This window comes from Pan troglodytes, chromosome 20 (genome assembly GCF_028858775.2).
Source record: "Pan troglodytes isolate AG18354 chromosome 20, NHGRI_mPanTro3-v2.0_pri, whole genome shotgun sequence".
NCBI lineage: Eukaryota > Metazoa > Chordata > Mammalia > Primates > Hominidae > Pan > Pan troglodytes.
The window spans coordinates 48,641,741-48,663,398 of NC_072418.2; the positions used below are offsets into that span (position 1 = coordinate 48,641,741).

Below are 21,658 nucleotides of genomic sequence, written 5' to 3' on the forward strand. Positions count from 1 at the left end.
TGGAGTGGGGGCCCGTGGTGGCTTTACTCAAATTTATCCATGTGTTGCTACAAGAAAACAGGACACCTGCTGCCACTGTCCCTCCTAAGAGAGTCCCCAAGTGGCCATGTTACATGTGATCTGTGACATATACGATCAGATGTTACCTGCATCCTAGGGTCGCCTGGCATGCCCATGAGTGACGCTTAGGACCGTGCCTGGTGCTGGTGTGTGGACAATGCTGGGCCAGTTTGCCCAGGGCTATGCCTGCCACCTCTACTTTTATTTCACCCTCTGGAGGCGGACGCATTGGAAAGCATGTGGGGCAGGAGGTGAGGAAGGAAATTCAGACAAGCTGAGCAGAGCAGCCAGGACTGGAATCTTGGGTGCCAACCCGCAAGGTGGGGAAACTGATTTCCATTTCCCAGTAAGTACAGGTCGATACCACACCCGAGAAGGCAGGCAGGAATGGAACCCAGACTGACTCCAGGGCTGTGTTGCTTCCTGTATCAGAACCAAACCCCGGGTGACATCCTGTTGCATGCCCCTTGTCCCAACTTTATAGATTAGGACACTGCAGCTCCATCTTGCTACCCAAGAGTTAAGACTTTTTCTGGAGGACCTGGCTCCCCGGGTTTGGAAATAGTACCATTGTTTCCTAACTGGGTGACCCCAAGCAAGTTGCTTACCCTCTCTTGGCTTCAACGATCTCATCTATAAAATGGGATCACTTAGGTCGGGCGTGGTGGCTCACGCCTGTAATCCCAGCACTTTGGGAGGCCGAGGTGGGTGGATCACAAGATCAGGAGTTTGAGACTAGCCTGGCCAACATGGTGAAATCCTGTCTCTACTAAAAATACAAAAATTAGCTGGGCGTGGTGGCGGGCGCCTGTAATCCCAGCTACTTGGGAGGCTGAGGAAGAATTGTTTGAACCCGGGAGGTGGAGGTTGCAGTGAGCAGAGATGGTGCCACTGCACTCCAGCCTGTGGGCAACAGGGTGAGACTCCTCAAAAAAAAAAAAAAAATAGCTCTAGTATCCACCCCACAGATGGTTGTTTCCAATTAGATGTAGTAAATGCACGCCTTTATAACCCCATAACCCATTGCCTTCTGTGTATCAGGCCTCTCTCTGATGCAGGGTCCCAGCTCTGCCACAATGCTCACAGTGTATCTCAGGCTGTGCCTTTCTTTTTTTTGTTTTCTTTTTCTTTTTTTTTTTTTTTTTGAGATGGAGTCTCACTCTGTTGCCAGGCTGGAGTGCAGTGGTGCGATCTCGGCTCACTGCAACCTTCACCTCCCAGGTTCAAGCGATTCTCCTGCCTCAGCCTTCCGAGTAGCTGTGACTACAGGCGTGCACCACCACACCCAGCTAATGTTTGTATTTTTAGTAGAGACACGGTTTCACCATGTTAGCCAGGATGGTCTTGATCTCTTGATCTCGTGATCCGCCTGTCTTGGCCTCCCAAAGTGTTGGGATTACAGGGCGTGAGTCACCGCGCCCGGCCCCAGGCTGTGCCTTTCACAGCTCAGAGCAGGGCACACATCTCACTGAGTGTGCACTGACCTCAGGCCTGCAAACTCTTGCACCTTTCAGGTGTTTGCCTATATCCAGAGGACAGAGACATAGGCAGAGACAAAGATATGGGGGGAGGGCCCTGCACAGTGGCTCATGCCTGTAATTCCAGCATTTTTGGAGGCCGAGGCAGGAGGATCACTTGAGCCCAGGAGTTCAAGATCAGCCTGGGTAACACAGTGAAATCCCATCTCTACAAAAAGCTGGCAGGAGGATCACTTGAGCCTGGGCAGTCAAGGCTACAGTGAGCCATGATGGTGCTGCTGCACTCCAGCTTGGCAGACAGAATGAGACCCTGTCTCAAAAAAAAAAAAACAACAAAAAACAAAGATATGGGGAGCACACGATGTGTGTGTCACAGCAACACAGGGAATTTCCTTAATCCCCCCCCAATATATACCACCTCCCTTTCCCACCTCCATCTATCTCCCCACATTTGTCAGAGAATTCCTCTGAAGGGTAATGCAGTTGAATTTGAGGGGCAGCAGAGCTCAGGGGTGAAAACACAGGCTCTGGAGGTGAGTTTAAATCACAGCACCACCACTTCCTGGCTGGTTGTCCCCGCAAAGTGACATTGCCTCTCTGTGTCTCAGTTCCTTCTTCTGGAAAAGGGGGATAATAAATTAACAGGCCCGCGCCAGAGCTGTTGGATGTTTGAAAAGCGCTGAGCCTGGCCTGGCACCTAAACAGCTCAGCAAGTGTTAGCCAGGATCACTAGCAGTAATATTTAGCTACTGACTGCTTTCTTTTCTTTTCTTTCTTTCTTTTTTTTTTTTTTTGAGAGGTAGTCTTAGAATCTGTTGCCCAGGCTGGAGTGCAGAGGCGCGATCTCAGCTCAGTGCAACATCCATCTCTTGGTTCAAGCTATTCTCCTGCTTCAGCCTCCCAAGTAGCTGGGACTGCAGGCGTGCACCACCATGCCTGGCTAATTTTGTATTTTTAGTAGAGACAGGGTTTCACCACGTTGGCCAGGCTGGTCTCAAACTCCTGAGCTCAGGTGATCCACCCACCTCGGCCTCCCAAAGTGCTGGGATTACAGGTGTGAGCCACTGCACCCGGCCCTTTTTTCTGTTTCTTATCTATTTAGTTTAGAGATAGTATCACACTGTCTATAAAACTCACAACCATTCTCCCAGGCTAGTCCCAAACTTCTGGGCTTAAGCAATGCTCTCACCTCAGCCGCTGTGCTGGTGGCACTGACTGCGTTCGTCACCTGTCTAATCCTCCCGTCTTTCAGGGCAGATCAGAGGCTCCTGGGTGCCTGGTGCCCCTGCACTGCAACACAGGGCTGGACACACAGGGGGCATTTGGGGGATGTTTGCTGAAGGAACAAATGTAAAGAAAGGCTGAAAGATACACATATATAATTTTTGAGATGGAGTCTCACTCTGTCACCCAGGCTACAGTACAGTGGGGCCATCTCAGCTCACTGCAACCTCCATCTCCGGGGTTCAAGCAATTCTCCTGCCCCAGCCTCCTGAGTAGCTGGGATTACAGGTGCCTGCCACCATGCCCTGTTAATTTTTGTATTTTTAGTAGAGACGGGGTTTCACCATGTTGGCCAGGCTGATCTCAAACTCCTGACCTCAGGTGATCCACCCACCTTGGCCTCCCAAAGTGTTGGGATTACAGGTGTGAGACACCACGCCCGGCCAATTTTTGTATTTTTAGTAGAGACAGCGTTTTACCATGTTGGCCAGGCTGGTCTCGAATTCCTGACCTCAGGTGATCTGCCCGCCTCCACCTCCCAAAGTACTGGGATTACAGGCGTGAGCCACCATGCCTGGCCCCAAAAGATATTTTGGTCAAGCGAGGCCAATTCATTATAAGAGGTAGAGAAGAGAGCAACAGAGTGACAAGGAGAAGCTCAGGAAGATTAAAGCAGGAGAGCTAAAATGTTCTCCAGTGCCACAACTGGGCGCTCATTTCCATGCAAACTGTTTGCTTTGCAGATGGGGAAAGTGAGGCCTCGATGGGGCAGAGCCAGGGCCTCTCCACTTGCTCAGGGGTCCTGCTCCCACCATTCAGTCCGATACCAGCTGCCTCCCCCAAGCCCTCCTGAATCCACCCCACTCGCAAGGCTCTGGAAACAGATACCACTAGAAAAAAACACAGAGCTTTATTATTCTCAACACCAATCGCAGCGGTCTTCATAGGACAGAGGAGTGAGTTCTGTCAACAGACAGGCGGCCCCTACTTGCCGGCGATGAGCGGGTTCCGCAGGACCACGATGACCGAGTCCCCGCGCAGGAACATCTTGGAGATGTAGCGGTCTTTGTTGACTGGCTTGGACTTCTTCTTGCCCTTGCCGCTCTTGGGTACCTCAGTCCACATCTCCTTCACGTTCTCCAGCACCATGTTGCAGTGCCTGGTGGGGAACAGGGAGGGGAGGCACTGGGCGTGAGGGGCGTGCCTCTGACAGTGCCCCCTACTGCCTGCTGCTCCCCCCCTCCAGCAGCATGGCTTGGGGAAGGGTGCAGGTGCTAGGCCAGGATGACCAAGCTGCCAAAGCAACTCTGCCAGTCCTTAGGTTGAGGCTGAGGCAAAGGACTGCACCTCTCTGTGCCAGTTTGCTCCTTTTTAAGAGGGAAGATAATCACGTTACCTTCCTCACAGGGCCGTTGAAAATTATCATTTTCTTTTTTGAGACAGAATCTCACTCTGTTGCCTAGGCTGCAATGCAGTGGTGCGATTTCAGCTCACCACAACCTCCGCCTCCTGGGTTCAGGCTATTCTTGTGCCTCGGCCACCTGAGTAGCTGTGAATACAGGCGTGCACCACCACGCCTGGCTTTTATATTTTTAGTAGAGATGGGGTTTCGCCATTTTAGCTAGGCTGGTCTTGAACTCCTGACCTCAGGTGATCTACCCGCCTTGCCTTCCCAAAGTGCTGGGATTACAGGCATGAGCCACCACGCCTGGCCATACACCCCAGGCTTCTGAGACAGCTGTCTTTGAGCTCTTCAGACTGGAGCTGGAGCAGCCTCTCCAGGCCTGCGGAGAACACCTCCCAGGACCCAGCACTCACCTATCGAAGGCCTTCACGCGGCCCAGGAGTTTCTTATTGTTGCGGCAGTTGATGAGCACTTGGGTATTGTTCTTGACTGACTGTGTGAGCACAGAGAGTGGACCGGTGTTAAATTCCTCCTCCTCTCGTTTCTGCAGCTCCTCTGGGGTCATCTCACTCTTGGGCTTGTTGAGGAGGCTCCTGCATGGACAACCATGGAACCAATAAGTGAGAGAGGCTGGAGTTGAGAGGCTGGAGCTGTGAGGATGGGTGATCAGGGCCTTGGCTTCAGTGTCTCCCCAACCTTGTCCCACCACATCTGTCCTCCTGTTCAGCCTTCTGAGTATCATCAGCTAGATGCCTAACAGACTTTTTTTTTTTTTTTGAGACGGAGTCTTGCTCTGTTGCCCAGGCTGGAGCGCAGTGGTGTGATCTCGGCTCACTGCAACCTCTGCCTCCTGGGTTCAAGCGATTCTCCTGCCTCAGCCTCCTGAGGAGCTGGGACTACAGGCATGCACCACCTCCACGCCCAGCTAATTTTTGTATTTTTAGTAAACAGGGGGTTTCACCATGTTGGCCAGGATGGTCTTGATTTCTTGACCTTGTGATCCACCCGCCTCGACCTCCCAAAGTGCTGAGATTATAGGCGTGAGCCACCGTGCCCAGCCAGACATTTTCAACTCTGCATGTCTCAGGTCGGGATCCAGATCACCCAACCACCCAAGCCTACCCTATCTACAGCGTTCCCCATCTGCTTTGATGGTAACTCCATCCTTCTAGTTCTCTGGGCAAAAACTCTTTGTCAACTTGATTCCTCTTTTTCCCTCACATCCTACATGAAATATGTAGGAAATGGCCGTTTCTTACCATGGCCTAAGCCTCTGTCTTCTCTGTCCTGGAATCTTTCTGGTCTCTCTGCCTCCACCCACGTTCCCTGACAGTCTGTTCTCCACAGAGTGGTCTGAGGGGGTTGTGCTAAAACCTAAATCATAACATGTCACTCTTCAAAACCCTCCCAGGGTATGGGTACAGTGGCTCATGCCTGTAATCCTAGCACTTTAGGAGGTCAAGATGGATTGATCACTTGACGTGAGGAGTTCGAGACCAGCCTGGCCAACATGGTGAAACCCCATCTCTACTAAAAATACAAAACAAAACAAAACAAAACAACAATAAAAAAAACAACCAACAGAAAATTAGCCAGGCGTGGTGGTGCACGCCTGTAATCTCAGCTACTCGGGAGGTTAAGGTAGAAGAATTGCTTGAACTCAGGAGTCGGAGGTTGCAGTGAAGTGAGATCATGCCACTGCACTCCAGCCTGGGTGACAGAGCGAGACTCTTGTCTCAAAAAATAAATAAATACAAATTAGAAAATACAAAAATTAGGCCGGATGCGATGGCTCACGCCTGTAATCCCAGCACTTTGGGAGGCCGACGCGAGGTGGATCGCCTGAGCTCAGGAGTTCGAGACCACCCAGGGCAAGACGGTGAAACCCTGTCTCTTCTAAAAATGCAAACAAATTAACCAGGTGTGGTGGCACATCCCTCTAGTCCCAGCTACTTGGGAGGCTGAGGCAGCAGAAACGCTTGAGCCCCAGCAGCGAAGGTTGCAGTGAGCCAAGATCGCGCCACTGCACTCCAGCTTGGGCTACAGAGTGAGACTCCATCTCAAAAAAAAAATTAGCTGGGCATGGTGGCGCATGCTTGTAATCCTAGCTACTTTGAAGGCTGAGGCAGGAAGATCGCTTGAACCCAGGAGACAGAGATCGTGCTACTACACTCCAATCTGGGTGACAGAGCGAGACTCCATCTCAAACAAACAAAACAAAAGAAAACCCTCCCATCCTCCCCCCATCTCAGTGTAGAAAGTAAAACCCCGACCAGACACGGTGGCTCACACCTGTAATCCCAGCACTTTGGAAGGTCGAGGCGGGTGGATCATTTGAGGTCAGGAGTTTGAGACCAGCTTGGCCAACATGGTGAAACCTGGTCTCTACTAAAAATACGAAAGTTAGCTGGGCATGGTGGTGGGTGCCTGTAATCCTAGCTACTCGGGAGGCTGAGGCAGGAGAATCGCTTCAACTCAGGCGGCGGAGGTTGCAGTGAGCTGAGATCGCACCATTGCACTACAGCCTGAGCAACAGAGCAAGGCTCCGTCTCAAAAAAAAAAGAAAAAGAAAAAGAGAAAAAGATTTTTCTTTTCCCCTGGGGACTAGAGGTTTCATTCACTGATGTATCCTATGTAGCTTAAGCAGTGTCTGATACATAAGCATTCAATGTAATATTTGCTGCACTAATAAATGCGCAAAATCATGTCAATGACTCGTTCGTTATCCGTGTAAGTTGTGAATCAAGTCGAAAACGCACCCGTCTCCACCTCAAATGATCAAGATAAGTCCCTTATTTCAAATAATTATTTCTAAAAGTCCTAACTTCCCTCCCCCATTATTCGTTTTATTTCTTTTGTTTCGTTTTGAGATGGACTCTTACTCTGTCGCTCAGGCTGGAAGTGCAGTGGCGCAATCTCGGCTCACTGCAACCTCCGCCTCCCGGGTTCAAGCGATTCTCCGGCCTCAGCCTCCTGAATAGCTGCAATTACAGGCGCCCGCCACTACGGCCGGCTAATTTTTGTATTTTTGGTAGAGACGGGGTTTCACCACAATGGCCAGGCTGGTCTCAAACTCCTGACCTCAGGTGATCCGCCCGCCTCGGCCTCCCAAAGTGCTGGGATTTACAAAGCTGAGCCACCGCGCTCGGCCTCCCCCAGTATTCGTAAAATCGCTGCCCCTTAACATTCATTTCAATAGGACTAATTATCTAGGACCACTCCCGTTATCGTTTAAAACATGTTTTTCATAATTAAATTGGTTTTTTTTCTGTAGAGACGGGGGTCTCGCTATGTTGCCTAGGCTAGTCTCGAACTCCTGTGTTCCAGCGATGCTCCGCCTTGGCCTACTAAAGTGCTGGGATCACAGGCATGAGCCCCCGCGCCCAGCCCAGGGCGTTATCTGATAAAGCTGTCCCCTCTCCCGAAGTCACGATGCGTCAAAGGCCCCACGCCCGTTCTCAAACTCATCAGGAGAAAAGCAGGACGCTGCATCCCTAAAACATCTGCCCCTGCCACCCCCGCTCTGCTCAACCCTTCCCACACTCAATCGGTCAAATATCCACCCTCAACCTCATTCCCGCCGCCTAAGCCTAGCCCGGCCTCACATGATGGTCACTACGCTCTCCGTTCACTCCCGTTTCCTCCGCGTTGCTGCTGCCTGAGGAGAGAGAGGCGGGACTTCCTCTTCCTGCGACCCACTTCCGTTGGCGCCTGCGCAAAGCCAACCAGTAAGTGGAGGCGTGGCCTGTTGCCATAGCATTCCCCACCAACGGTGCACAATGATGGAATAAAAGCCTCGGGTAGGGGTTCGAGGCCAGTCAGAACCACACGGGGGCAGATGTTTATGACAATGAAGACAAAAGGAAAGGCGGTCTGATTCAAACCGTTTCTTGAAGAATGGTACAGGTTGAAGGAGGGAAATGACAAGCTATTTCCAAATGCCCGCCGGCCGTGACTTCGGGGGCGCGGCCTCCGTGAAGCCAATCCGCTCCTCGCTTCGGAGACAGGCACCGCCCCTCTTCCCTCTGGGACGCGTTACTGACGTATCTACTGATCTTTCCGACCCTGCGCCACCAATCCCCTGCCTACATCCGGAAGGGGCATGGACCTGCGCCCGGGAGATCGAATATTTTCCATGATCAAACGCTGCTCATTGGCTTTCCCTCCTCCGCTAAGGCGGAGCCTACTTCTCTTGCGCTCCCATTTGGGTCGTGCCATTCTCAGGGGAACCAACCCCAATACCTAAGGGAGGCTGGGAGGCGTGTCCTCAGGACCGTAGTTCTTATTGGTTTCGCTGCTCGCTGTGGGGTGGGCTGGTGCAGCCGCAGCTGTTGCTTATTGGCCCACCGGTTCCATGGGGTGGAACTTGGCTGGGCCTAAACTCAATCCGTGGTCTGGTACAGGTTTCAGGGCAAAGCAGCCATGCGTTCCGGGGGCCGCGGGCGGCCCCGCCTGCGGCTGGGGGAACGTGGCCTCATGGAACCACTCTTGCCGCCGAAGCGCCGCCTGCTACCGCGGGTTCGGCTCTTGCCTCTGTTGCTGGCGCTGGCCGTGGGCTCGGCGTTCTACACCATTTGGAGCGGCTGGCACCGCAGGACTGAGGAGCTGCCGCTGGGCCGGGAGCTGCGGGTGAGGCTGGGCGGGGACCCGGGCACCGCGGGGACCCTCATTCCCTCCCCGCTGTTACCCAGGGTTGACGTGGCTTTAGCGTACGGCCCTAACCGCAGATGCCACCGTCTTCGTCATCTGAGCGCATGACCCTTACCAAAGGAATAAGGCTTCGGGCTGGTTCTGCAACAGTAGCTTCCTTTTAAGAGGAAAGGTCTGAAATAGTAAGACGGGGGGGTTCAGGGTTCTACGCCTTTAGTCAACTATTTGGAAGAGTCCCTTCCTCCATCTCCCCTCTCTCTCACTGGGCCTCGATTTCCCCATCAAGTTTGAGGTAGGCTGGACCGGATGGTCTTGGGAGGACTTTTCCTGAGCCTTGGATTTATCCTAGAAGTCTCCGATGCTGGAGGCGGCAGATTAGGAAGAGGACCCGGGGCTCCTCGCGGGTGACGGCGCCCGGGGTAGGGTTGAAATGGGGGGTTGCTCTCATTCTTCCCTTCCCTATCCCACCTCCTTCCCAAGGTCCCGTTGATCGGAAGCCTCCCCGAAGCCCGGCTGCGGAGGGTGGTGGGACAACTGGATCCACAGCGTCTCTGGAGCACTTATCTGCGCCCCCTGCTGGTAGTGCGAACCCCGGGCAGCCCGGGAAATCTCCAAGTCAGAAAGGTAAAGGGACCCACCTCCAGTCCCTGACCCCCTAGCCCTCCAGGGAATGGGAAATAAGAATCCTGTTCAAGATCCCAAAGAAGCTAAGAGGAGGAACTGGGGCTCTGACTGGAGTTAATCGGACTCTAGACTCCATGCTGGTAACAAACCACCAGGCTGTACTGCCCCCCTTAATGCCCCCACCAAAAGCTTACTGTGTGCTAGGCATAGGCAACAGACAGCCCTATAAGGTGGGTACCAATATGATCTTCATTATGCAGATGGGGAAACTGAGGCTCAGAGAGGTTATACACATTGCACAAATCCTACAGATAATAAGTAGTAGACCTTAGCCGGGTGCAGTGGCTCATGCCTGTAATCCCAGCACTTTGGGAAGCCAAGGTGGAAGAATCACCTGAGAAGTTTGAGACTAGCCTAGTCAACCTAGTGAGACCCAATGTTTAGAAAATCATAGACCTAGAGTTGAACCCAAACAGGTTGGCTCCGAGCTGGTGCTGTAATGTATCTGTTGTCTTCCAGAAAGCATGAAGAGTCATTTAAAGGCCAGGTGCAGTGGCTCACACCTCTAATCCCAGCACTTTGGGAGGCCGAGACAGGCAGATCCCTTGAGATCAGGAGTTTGAGACCAGCCTGGCCAACATGGTGAAACCTCATCTCTACTAAAAATACAAAATTAGCCGGGCGTGGTGGTGGGTACCCGTAGTCCCAGCTACTTGGGAGGCTGAGGCACGAGAATCACTTGAACCCAGGAGGCGGAGACTGCAGTGAGCTGAGATTGCGCCACTGCACCCCAGCATGGGTGACAGAGCGAGACTCCATCTCAAAAAAAAAAGTCACTTAAATACTGCCTGAGTCCCAATGCTACCTCATCCACTTAGATTGTGACCTTGGACTTGTTTCTTTTTTATTTTATTTTATTTTATTTTGAGATGGAGTCTCACACTATCGCCTGGGTTGGAGTGCAGTGGCGCGATCTCGGCTCACTGCAACCTCCACCTCCCAGGTTCAAGCAAATCTCATGCCTCAGCCTCCTGAGTAGCTGGGATTACAGGTGTGCACCACCATGCCTGGCTAATTTTTTGTATTTTTAGTGAAATGGGGTTTCACCATATTGGCCAGGCTGGTCTCAAACTCCTGACCTTATGATCCGCCCACCTCAGCCTCCCAAAGTGCTGGGATTACAGGCGTGAGCCACCGCGCCCGGCCTGGACTAGTTTCTTAACCTCTCTGAGCCCATTTCCTCATCTGTAAAATGGGGTCATGTATTGGCAGTCCCTCCCCTAAATGGTTCCTAGAAGAGGGCTTAGCACACAGTGAGAGCTATTTAAGGGTAAGCTGTGATGAGTCTTGTTGGCTTCAAGACGTGGGGTCTCCCCAACATCTGGCACCCAGTAGGTACTCACCAGGACTGTCAAGGGAATGATTTTAATCAGAGTAGGGGGCTGGGCACAGTGGCTCACATCTGTAATCCCAACACTTTGGGATGCTGAAGCAGGCAGATCACTTGAGGTCAGGAGTTCGAATACCAGGCTGGCCAACATTGTGAAACCCCATCTCTACTAAAAATACAAAAAATGGCCAGGCGTTGTAGGGGGCGCCTGTAACCCCAGCTACTCAGGAGGCTGAGTCAGGAGAATCACTTGAAGCCAGGAGGCGGAGGTTGCAGTGAGCCAAGATCAAGCCACTGCACTCCAGCCTGGGTGACAGAGGAAGACTCCATCTCAAAAAAAAAAAGAAAGAAAGAAATCCATTAAATCAGAGTGGGGCTTTAGAGTCAACCCATCTGTTCTGCATGGTTCAGGTCACGTGGCCCTTCTCCCCACCTCCTCCCCAGTCCCCGTCCACCCTCCCGAACCTCTCTCTTGCCGCTAGTTCCTGGAGGCCACGCTGCGGTCCCTGACAGCAGGTTGGCACGTGGAGCTGGATCCCTTCACAGCCTCAACACCCCTGGGGCCAGTGGACTTTGGCAATGTGGTGGCCACACTGGACCCGAGGGCTGCCCGTCACCTCACCCTTGCCTGCCATTATGACTCGAAGCTCTTCCCACCCGGATCGACCCCCTTTGTAGGGGCCACGGATTCGGCTGTGCCCTGTGCCCTGCTGCTGGAGCTGGCCCAAGCACTTGACCTGGAGCTGAGCAGGGCCAAAAAACAGGTGAGGAGCAGGAGTTGGGGAGGGTAGTGGGCTACCTCCACCTTTTCCCAAGCCCCCACCCTCCCTTGCCTGGACATTTGTCATCCCTCTCGTCTTCCCACTCTACTCCACGCACAGAGCCACAGGGATCTTTTTTTTTTTTTTGAGACGGAGTTTCGCTCTTGTTCCCCAGGATGGAGTGCACATGGCGAGATCTTGGCTCCCCGCAACCTCTGCCTACTGGGTTCAAGCAATTCTCCTTCCAACCTCAGGTGATCTGCCCACCTCGGCCTCCCAAAGTGCTGGGATTACAGGCGTGAGCCACCGCGCCTGGTCATCACAGGGATCTTTTTACTTTCTAGATGTCAGATTCTCTTTCCTCTCCCCCAAACCCTCCCAGGGCTCCCGCCTCATTCCAGCCATAATCCAGAGTCCTTATATTGGCCCACGAGCTGTGCCCTGTTACCTCTCCAGCCTCATCTCCCACCCCTCACCTCTTTCTTGCTCACTCTGCTGTAGCCACCCCCACCTCCTCTGGGTTCCTCAAACCCGCAGAGCTTGCTCCCGCCTCAGGGCATCTGCACTTGCTGTTTGCTTTGGATAGAATGTGCTTTTCTGGCCAGGCTCCGTGGCTCACACTTGGAATCCCAGCACTTTGGGAGGTTGAGGTGGGTGGATCACAAGGTCAGGAGTTCAAGACCAGCCTGGCCAACATGATGAAACCCCATCTCTACCAAAAATACAAAAATTAGCCAGGCTTGGTGGTGCACACCTGTAACCCCAGCTACTCGGGAGGCTGAAGCAGAGAATTGCTTGAACCCGGGAGGCGGAGGTTGCAGTGAGCCAAAGTTGCACCACTGCACTCCAGCCTGGGCAACAGAGCGAGACTCCATCTCAAAAAAAAAAAAAATTATCTGGGAGTAGTGGCATGCTACTTGGGAGGCTGAGAGGGGAGGATGGCTTGAGTCTAGGAGTTTGAGACTGCAGTGAGCCATGATCGTGCCACTGTATTCTAGCCTGGGTGACAGAGACCTTGTCTCTTAAAAAAAAAAAAAAAAAAAGAATATGCTTTTCATAGATATCTTCCTGGCTGGCTCCCACTCTTCACTCAGGTGTCCACTCCAATATCACCCCTTCAAAGAGGCCTTCCCGGCCGGGCGTGGTAACTCACACCTGTAATCCCAGCACTTTGGGAGGCCGAGGCAGGCAGATCATTTGAGGTCAGAAGTTCGAGCCCAGCTTGTCCAACAGGGAAACCCCATCTCTACTAAAAATACAAAAATTAGCTGGGTATGGTGGTACATACCTGTAATCCTACTACTTGGGAGGTTGAGACAGGAGGATCACTTGAAACCGAGAGGCGGAGGTTGCAGTGAGCCGAGATCGCACCACTGCACTCCAGCCTGGATGACAGAGCAAGATTCTGTCTCAAAACAAACAGAAAAGAAAAACACAGGCCGGGTGCGGTGGCTCACACCTGTAATCCCAGCACTTTGGGAGGCCGAGGCAGGTGGATCATGAGGTCAGGAGATTGAGACCATCCTGGCTAACACAGTGAAACCCCGTCTCTACTAAAAATACAAAAAGTTAGCTGGGCGTGGTGGCGGGCGCCTGTAGTCCCAGCTACTCGGGAGGCTGAGGCAGGAGAATGGCGTGAACTCGGGAGGCAGAGTTTGCAGTGAGCCGAGATCGCGCCACTGTACGCCAGCCTGGGCGATACAGCGAGACTCCGTCTCAAAAAAAAAAAAAAAAAGAAAGAAAAAAAGAAAAGAAAAGAAAAACACAGATTTAATCATGCTCCTGCCCTGCTCAACCCCTCTCTGTGCCTCCCCAGTGTCCCTATAACAAAGCCCACACTCCTTGGCCCTTGCTAAACCTTCCGGACTCCTCTCAAACCTCTGGGACCCCTTCCCTGGCCATAGCCTTGCCCTGTGTTGCTCCCTTGGCTGGGAATACTCTTCCTCCTGCTCCATTTTGCCAGGCCAGTTCCTACCCACTCTCATGGCAAACATCCCTTCCCAAAAGACCCAACGCCCTCTCCAGGCCAGGTCATCCCCCAGCCTCCTTCCTATGCCCTCTCAGGACTCTATAGTTCTTAGAAGCATTTGTCTCAACTGCATTTCACTGTTTGTATAATTATTCATTTGTGGATCTATCTGTTTCACCAAACTGAGCTTGAGGAATAATAATCAGAGATAACCCTTATTTAGTTATATGCCAGGCACTGTTCTAAGACCCGGATTCAAACCTTACCCTTTGAAAAGAACTGTTATTGCCGGGCGCGGTGGCTCAAGTCTGTAATCCCAGCACTTTGGGAGGCTGAGGTAGGTGGATCATTTGAGGTCAGGAGTTCGAGACCAGCCTGGCCAACATGGTGAAAGCTTGTCTCTACTAAAAATACAAAAATTAGCCAGGCATGATAGCGGGAACCTGTGGTCACAGCTGTATGGGAGGCTGAGGCAGGAGAATCTCTTGAACCTGGGAGGTAGAGGGTGGAGGTTGCAGTGAGTCAAGATTGCATCATTCCACTCCAGCCTGGGTGACAGAGCAAGACTTATTCTAAAAAAAAAAAAAAAAAAAAAAAAAAACTCTTATTAACCCCATTTATAGATGAAGAAACTGATCCTTCCAGAAGTTAGTAACTTCCCCATGCCTGCTTTGTTATGAAGCAGCCAAGTACGGATTTGATCCCAGACAACTGACTAAGAATCTGTGCTCTTGGCTACCACGTTCTATGAGTGAGGACACCTTATGTGTTCTATTAAGCATGCAAGCGGGCAAGAAGTGTGGGTGTGTTGAGGCTGAGGGCTAGTCCTGAGCTGGCTCTGGCCACCCCCCTGCTGCTCCCACAGGCAGCCCCGGTGACCCTGCAACTGCTCTTCTTGGATGGTGAAGAGGCGCTGAAGGAGTGGGGACCCAAGGACTCCCTTTACGGTTCCCGGCACCTGGCCCAGCTCATGGAGTCTATACCTCACAGCCCCGGCCCCACCAGGATCCAGGCTATTGTAAGACCAGGGTCCCCTGGCTTCTGGCGAGGGAGGGAGAAGGTTAAGCGGGGCTGGCGTCATCCTGCACGGGCCCCTCCAGTCCTAGCCTTTCTCCTTAGGAGCTCTTTATGCTTCTTGATCTCCTGGGAGCCCCCAATCCCACCTTCTACAGCCACTTCCCTCGCACGGTCCGCTGGTTCCATCGGCTGAGGAGCATTGGTAAGGGTGAATGCGGAGGTGGGCCCCAGCCCACCTGGGGTATGGGGTACAGGGCGGCGGGCTGGGGTAGGACAGGCACCTACACTCTAAAGGCTCATCCACCAGTCTAGGCCACATAGGGAGACCCCATCTTTTTTTTTTTTTTTTTTTTTTTTGAGATGGAGTCTCGCTCTGTTACCGAGACTGGAGTGCAGTGGCATGATCTTGGCTCACTGCAACCTCCACCTCCCAGGCTCAAGCCATTCTCCTGCCTCAGCCTCCCGAGTAGCTGGGACTACAGGCGCATGCCACCATGCCCGGCTAATTTTTGTATTTTAGTAGAGACAGAGTTTCACTATGTTGGCCAAGCTGGTCTTGAACTCCTGACCTCGTGATCCATCCACCTCAGCCTCCCAAAGTGCTGGGATTACAGGCATGAGCCACCGTGCCTGGTGACCCCATCTCTTAAAAAAAAATTAGCTGGGTGCAGTGGCATGCACCTGTCATCCCAGCTACTGGGGAGTATCCTTAGAGCCTGGGAGGTCAAGGCTGTAGTGAGCCAAGATTGCACCACTGCACTCCAGCCTGGGCAACAGAATGAGATCCTGTCTCAAAAAAATAAAAAATAAAAATAAAATAAAGGCTGGGCTTGGTGGCTCACACCTGTAATCCCAGCACTTTGAGAGGCGGGTGGATCACTTGAGCTCAGGAGTTTCAGACCAGCCTGGGCAATATGGCGAAACCCTGTCTCTACAAAATAAAAACAAACATTAGGCCAGGCGCGATGGCTCACGCCTGTAATCCCAGCACTTTGGGAGGCCAAAGCGGGTGGATCACCTGAGGTTAGGAGTTTGAGACCAGCCTGGCCAACAGGGTGAAACCCCATCTCTACTAAAAATACAAAAAGTTAGCTGGGCGTGGTGACATGTGCCTGTAATCCTAGCTATTCGGGAGGCTGAGGCAGGAGAATGGCTTGAACCTGGGAGGCGGAGGTTGCAGTGAGCCGAGATCACGCCACTGCACTCCAGCCTGGGCAACAGAGCGAGACTCCATCTCAAAAAAAAAAAAAAAAAAAATTAGCCAGGCATGGTGGCACCTGCCTGCAGTCCCAGTGACTTGGGAGGCTGAAGTGGTAGGATCACTTGAGTCTGGGAGGTCGAGGCTGCAGTAAGCTGTGATCACACCACTGCACTCCAGCCTGGGGATAGAGTGAGACTCTGTCTCAAAAAAAAAGTAATAATAAAAATTAAAATTAAAAAAATTAAAAATTGTTTTTAAAAATAAAGGCTTGGCTGGGCGCAATGGTTCACGCCTGTAATCCCAATACTTTGGGAGGCTAAGGTAGGTGGATCACAAGGTCAGGAGTTTGAGACCAGCCTGGCGAATATGGTAAAACCCTATCTCTACTAAAAATACAAAAATTAGCTGGGTGTGGTAGCGTGTGCCTGTAGTCCTAGCTACTCCGGAGGCTCAGGCAGAAGAATCGCTTGTACCTGGGAGCACAGGTTGCAGTGAGCTGAAATTGTGCCACTGCACTCTAGCCTGGGTGACAGAGCGAGACTCTGTCACTAAATAAATAAATAAATAAACAAATAAATAAATAAGAAAATAAAATAAAGGCTCATCCAGCCTTTCCTCTACCTCCCTAGTCTTTCTAAGGAACTAGAGATTAGTAATAGTGATTACCAGACAGGGGCTCTAAGGTGAGACAGCCGTGGTTTCCAATCTTACCAGCTGGATGAACTTGGACAAGTGGCTTCATTTCTTTGAGCCTCAGTTTCCTATCTGTAAAACGGCCAGTGGGGGCCGGGCCTGGTGGCTCATGCCTGTAATCCCAGCACTTTGGGAGGCCGAGGTGGGCGAATCACAAGGTCAGCAGTTCGAGACCAGCTTGGCCAATATGGTGAAACCCCATCTCTACTAATAATACACAAATTAGCTGGGTGTGGTGGCAAGTGCCTATACTCCCAGCTACTCAGGAGGCTGAGGCAGGAGAATTGCTTGAACCCGGGAGGCGGAGGTTGCAGAGAGCCGAGATTGTGCTATTGCACTCCAGCCTGGCGACAGAGCAAGACTCTGTCTCAAAAAAAAAAAAAAAAAAAAGGCCGGAGGGCCCAGACATAGTGGCTCATGCCTGTAGTCCCAGAAATTTGAGTGACCAAGGCAGGAAGATCACATGAACCCAGAAGTTTGAGGCCAGCCCGGGCAACATAGGAAGATCCCATTTCTACACACACACGCACACACACACACAATTACCCAGGCATGGGGGCATGCGCCTGAAGTCCTAGCTATTTGGGAGGCTGAGACTGAAGGATCACTTAGGCCAGCGAGATTAAGGCTGTACTGAGCTGGGATTGTCCCACTGCACTCCAGTGTGGGTGAGAGAGCAAGATCTTTTTTTTTTTTTTTTTGGAGACAGAATCTTACTCTGTCACCCAGGCTGGAGTGCAGTGGTGCAATCTCAGCTCACTGCAACCTCCACCTCCCAGGTTCAAGCAATTCTCCTGCCTCAGCCTCCCAAGTAGCTGGGATTACAGGCGCCCACCACCACACCCAGCTAATTTTTGTATTTTTAGTAGAGACAGGGTTTCACCATGTTGGCCAAGCTGGTTTCGAACTCCTGACCTCAGGTGATCCACCTGCCTTGGTCTCCCTAAGTGCTGGGATTACAGGCATGAGCCACTGCACCAGGCCACAAGATTATGTCTCAAAAAAAAAGAATGTCTATGTCTTAGACTCGGAGGGATTGAATGAGACCAGGAACATAGTGAGCCCACAGGAAGGAGTAACTGGCATTCATTCTTGTTGGGATGACCAGGGCTTTGTCTCTGGGTGCTCTGCCTTCCTCTGATTTGTGGACTGGGGACCTTCGACTACTAAGGACTAACTCTTCCTCTCTAATCGCCCCCACCTCCAGAGAAGCGTCTGCACCGTTTGAACCTGCTGCAGTCTCATTCCCAGGAAGTGATGTACTTCCAACCCGGGGAGCCCTTTGGCTCTGTGGAAGATGACCACATCCCCTTCCTCCGCAGAGGTACCAGCTGCAGGGAGGGATGGAGGGTGGGTGTCCAAGGAAGCCACAAATTGGAACTGGCCAAGTCCCCTTCCCAGGGCTGGGGAATGGTGCTAAGTGGCCTTAACCTCTTTGCGCTTTGATTTATTCATCTGTAAAATGGGGATAATACTCCCTATCTTAGAGTATTGTTGAGGGGATTGAACATGCTAACACCGGTAAAGACCTTACTTGGACCAGCACATAGCAAGCATTCCAGAAATGTTTGCAGCTGGGCACGGTGGTTCACACCTGTAATCCCAGCACTTTGGGAGGCTAAGCGGGGGGGGGGGGGGGGGGGGGGGGGGCAGGGGGAGGATCCTTGAGCCCAGGAGTTTGAAACCGGCCTGGGCAACATGGCATAAATCTTGTCTTTACTAAAAATAGAAAAAAATTAGCCGGGCATGGTGGTTCACACCTATAGTCCCAGCTACTCGAGAGGCTGAAGTGGGAGGAGCACTTGGGCCTGGGAAGTCCAGGCTGCAGTAAGCCTTGATTGAGCCACTGCACTCTAGCCTGGACAACAGAGGGTGATGATATCTCAAAAAAAAAAAAAGTGCCAGGCTGGGCGTGGTGGCTCACACCTGTAATCCTAGCACTTTGGGAGGCTGAGGCGGGCAGATCACCTGAGGTCAGGAGTTTGAGACCAGCCTGGCCAACATGATGAAACCCCATCTCTACTAAAAATACAAAAATTAGACAGGTGTCGTGGTGCCTGCCTATAATCCCAGCTACCCGGGAGGCTAAGACGGTAGAATCGCTGGAACCCGGGAGGCAGAGGCTGCAGTGAGCCGAGATCACGCCACTGCACTCCAGCCTGGGCGACAGAGTGAGACTCCGTCTCAAAAAAAAAAAAAAGTGCCAGAACATAGTATCTTTCACCAGTGTGTGGTGGCAAGGCAAGGTTACCTAGAGGTTGGGCTTGGGCTTCTGGGTCGTGGTGGGCTGCAGTGGACCTGACAAAGTCTCCTCTGTCACTTCAGGGGTCCCCGTGCTCCATCTCATCTCCACGCCCTTCCCTGCTGTGTGGCACACCCCTGCGGACACCGAGGCCAATCTCCACCCACCCACGGTACACAACTTGTGCCGCATTCTCGCTGTGTTCCTGGCTGAATACCTGGGGCTCTAGCGTGCTTGGCCAATGACTGTGGAGAGGACTGTGAGAGAGAAGGTCCCAGCGGGGGCCAGTGAAGCTCAGGCAGGATCTGCCTAGGGTGTGCTGGTTTGTCCTTTTCATACCTTTGTCTCCTAATTGTGCTACAATTGGAAGACCTTCTTTCTTTTGATTGTCTCAAGCTGCCACCCTTCAAGGACAGGGAAGAGACCACTGTGGGATGACAGCCAGAGGAATAAGAACTTGCTCCCTCCCCAGAGGTAAACACTTGGTCCAAAGGTTTGCAGGGACCAAATGCTGTTCTTTTTTTTTTTGAGACAGAGTCTCACTGTGTTGCCCAGGCTGGAGTGCAGTGGCGCGATCTCAGCTCACTGCAAACTCCGCCTCCTGGGTTCACGCCATTCTCCTGCCTCAGCCTCCCAAGTAGCTGGGACTACAGGTGCCCGCCACCACGCTGGCTAATTTTTTGTATTTTTAGTAGAGACGGGGTTTCACCGTGTTAGCCAGGATGGTCTCGATCTCCTGACCTTGTAATCCGCCAGCCTCGGCCTCCCAAAGTGCTGGGATTACAGGCGTGAGCCACCGCACCTGGCAAAATGCTGTTTTTAAGTCAGCAAACTGAAAAAGTAAAAGACTGCTGGGTGTGGTGGCTCACACCTGTAATCCCAACACTTTGAGAGGCTGAGGGGGAAGGATCACCCGAGGTCAGGAGTTTGAGACCAGCCTGGTCAACATGGCGAAACCCTGTCTCTACTAAAAATACAATAATTAGCTGGGCATGGTGGTGGGCGCCTGTAATCTCAGCTGCTTGGGAGGCTGAGGCAGGAGAATCACTTGTACCCGGGAGGCGGAGGTTGCAGTGAGCCGAGATCACACCACTGCACTCCAGCCTGGGCAACAGAGTGAGACTCCATCTCAATAAATAAATAAATATTTTTTAAAAAGAGTAAAAGACTAAAAGACTATTACTGGTCTGGCCCAGTGATGCCACCCAGCTGGATGAATTCTCTGTGGTTTGTGTTGTGTCAGTTCATTCTCCAGAACAGCAGCCTTGCTACTGCACCAGTCCTAACCTAACTCCCACACGGGGCACACAGAGGATGTCCTCATAACCAGGCACAGAGGAGACAGAAGCTCATATTTTGGAAGTCCAGATTCTTCCAGACCCAGTGGGTAATAAGCCATTGTTTCTGGCTGGGCATGGTGGTTCACACCTGTAATCCCAGCTCTTTGGGAGGCAGAGGCAGAGGGATAGCTTGAGCTCAGGAGTTTGAGACCAGCCTGGGCAGTAGAGCGTGACCCCATTCTCCAGAAAAAAGAAAAAAAAAGAAAGCGTAACCAATGTTTCTGCAAAACACCACCTGCATAAGCCAGGTGTGGTGGTGCACACCCTGTAGTCTCAGCTATTCAGGAGGCTGAGGTGAGAGAATCCCATGAACCCAAGAGTTCAAGACCAGCCTGGGCAACACAGTGACACCCTGTCTCAAAACAAACACCACCACCAACAACAACAACAAAAAAGGCCAAACATTCTGTAGAACTCGTGTAAACAGACATTGCATGACAAGGGGGATCTGAAATCAAAGAAGAGGGTGAGACAACATGAGTTTCCTCACTGCATCATGTGAATTTTTAAGACAGAACCCAGAGGCTCCCAAAGTATTTCACTATGGAACACTTTTTATTGGGAAGCACTTCATAGAACTAGGATACTTCGGCCGGGCATGGTGGGTCACACCTGAAATCCAAGCACTTTGGGAGGCTGAGGCCAGCAGTTCAGCTGAGCTCAGGAGTTCGAGAGCAGCCTGGACAACATGATGAAACCCCATCTCTACTAAAAATACAAAAATTAGCCAGGTGTGGTGGCATGAGCCTGTAATCCCAGCTACTTGGGAGGCTGAAACAGGAGAATTGTTGGAACCTGGTGGCAGAGGCTACAGTGAGCCAAAATCACGCCACTGCACTCCAGCCTGGGCAATAGAGCGAGGCTGTCTCAACAAACAAACAAAATACAACAACAACAAAAAGAACTAGGATACCTCAGAAGGTACTTTGGAAAACATGGGGTTTTGAAAGTCTGAGAGCATCTATGAGAGAAATGGGTAAGACAGATCTAGATTTACCGCAGAGTAGTTAGGGCACACTGTCTTTCCCCTTCAGCTGTTGGTACAGCACTGTGAGATGGCAGTGTAACTGCAAACTCCAATGAGCAAGTATTTCCCAACCCTACCTAATTTTCAGACTCAGCTGGGGTGCTCATTAAAAAATGCAGACTGGGTGCGGTGGCTCATGGCTGCAATCTCAGCACTTTGAGAGGTTGAAGTGGGAGGATCACTTGAGCCCAGGAGGTTTTTCTTTTTGAGGCGGAGTCTCACTCTGTCACCCAGGCTGGAGCGCAGTGGTGCGATGTTGGCTCACTGCAACCTCCGCCTCCCGGGTACGAGCGATTCTCCCGCCTCAGTCTCCCAAATAGCTAGGACTACAGGTGCGTGCCACCACGCCTGGCTAATGTTTGTATTTTTAGTAGAGACAGGGTTTCACCGTGTTAGCCAAGATGGTCTCGATCTCCTGACCTCGTGATCCGCCTGTCTCGGCCTCCCAAAATGCTGGGATTACAGGCGTGAGCCACCGTGCCTGGCCCATGCTGTCCTTAAGGAGACACTTTGGTGCATACACAGCTGCTCAGCAAACCGACTCAAAAGAAAAACCTGAGATAGATGGCACCCGGAA

At 51.9% G+C, this 21,658-nt stretch overlaps 2 protein-coding genes across 4 annotated transcripts; one reads left to right on the top strand and one right to left on the bottom strand.

Annotated features, from left to right (window-relative positions):
• Window positions 1-3,653: 3,653 nt before the first annotated feature.
• SNRPD2 (small nuclear ribonucleoprotein D2 polypeptide) lies at window positions 3,654-8,500 on the bottom strand. 3 transcript variants are annotated; one of them, XM_054673980.1, is made up of 4 exons: window positions 8,410-8,500; window positions 7,773-7,878; window positions 4,581-4,760; window positions 3,654-3,921 (listed from the first exon to the last, which is right to left on the bottom strand). In XM_054673980.1, coding segments are annotated over exons 2-4 (357 nt in total). In that variant the 5' UTR covers window positions 7,775-7,878; window positions 8,410-8,500; the 3' UTR covers window positions 3,654-3,746. The 3 variants fall into 3 exon arrangements, with proteins under 3 accessions (XP_054529955.1, XP_009434113.1, XP_063658001.1); XM_009435838.2 differs by lacking the exon at window positions 8,410-8,500 and adding an exon at window positions 8,052-8,177; XM_063801931.1 differs by lacking the exon at window positions 8,410-8,500 and adding an exon at window positions 5,427-5,541.
• Window positions 8,501-8,589: 89 nt separating this feature from the next.
• Window positions 8,590-19,098, top strand: QPCTL (glutaminyl-peptide cyclotransferase like). Its single transcript, XM_054673978.2, has 7 exons — window positions 8,590-8,796; window positions 9,298-9,441; window positions 11,314-11,595; window positions 14,427-14,579; window positions 14,681-14,780; window positions 17,680-17,796; window positions 18,798-19,098. The coding sequence occupies exons 1-7, from the start codon at window positions 8,590-8,592 to the stop codon at window positions 18,941-18,943; spliced, it is 1,149 nt and encodes a 382-aa protein (XP_054529953.1). The 3' UTR covers window positions 18,944-19,098.
• The last annotated feature ends 2,560 nt before the right edge of the window (window positions 19,099-21,658 follow it).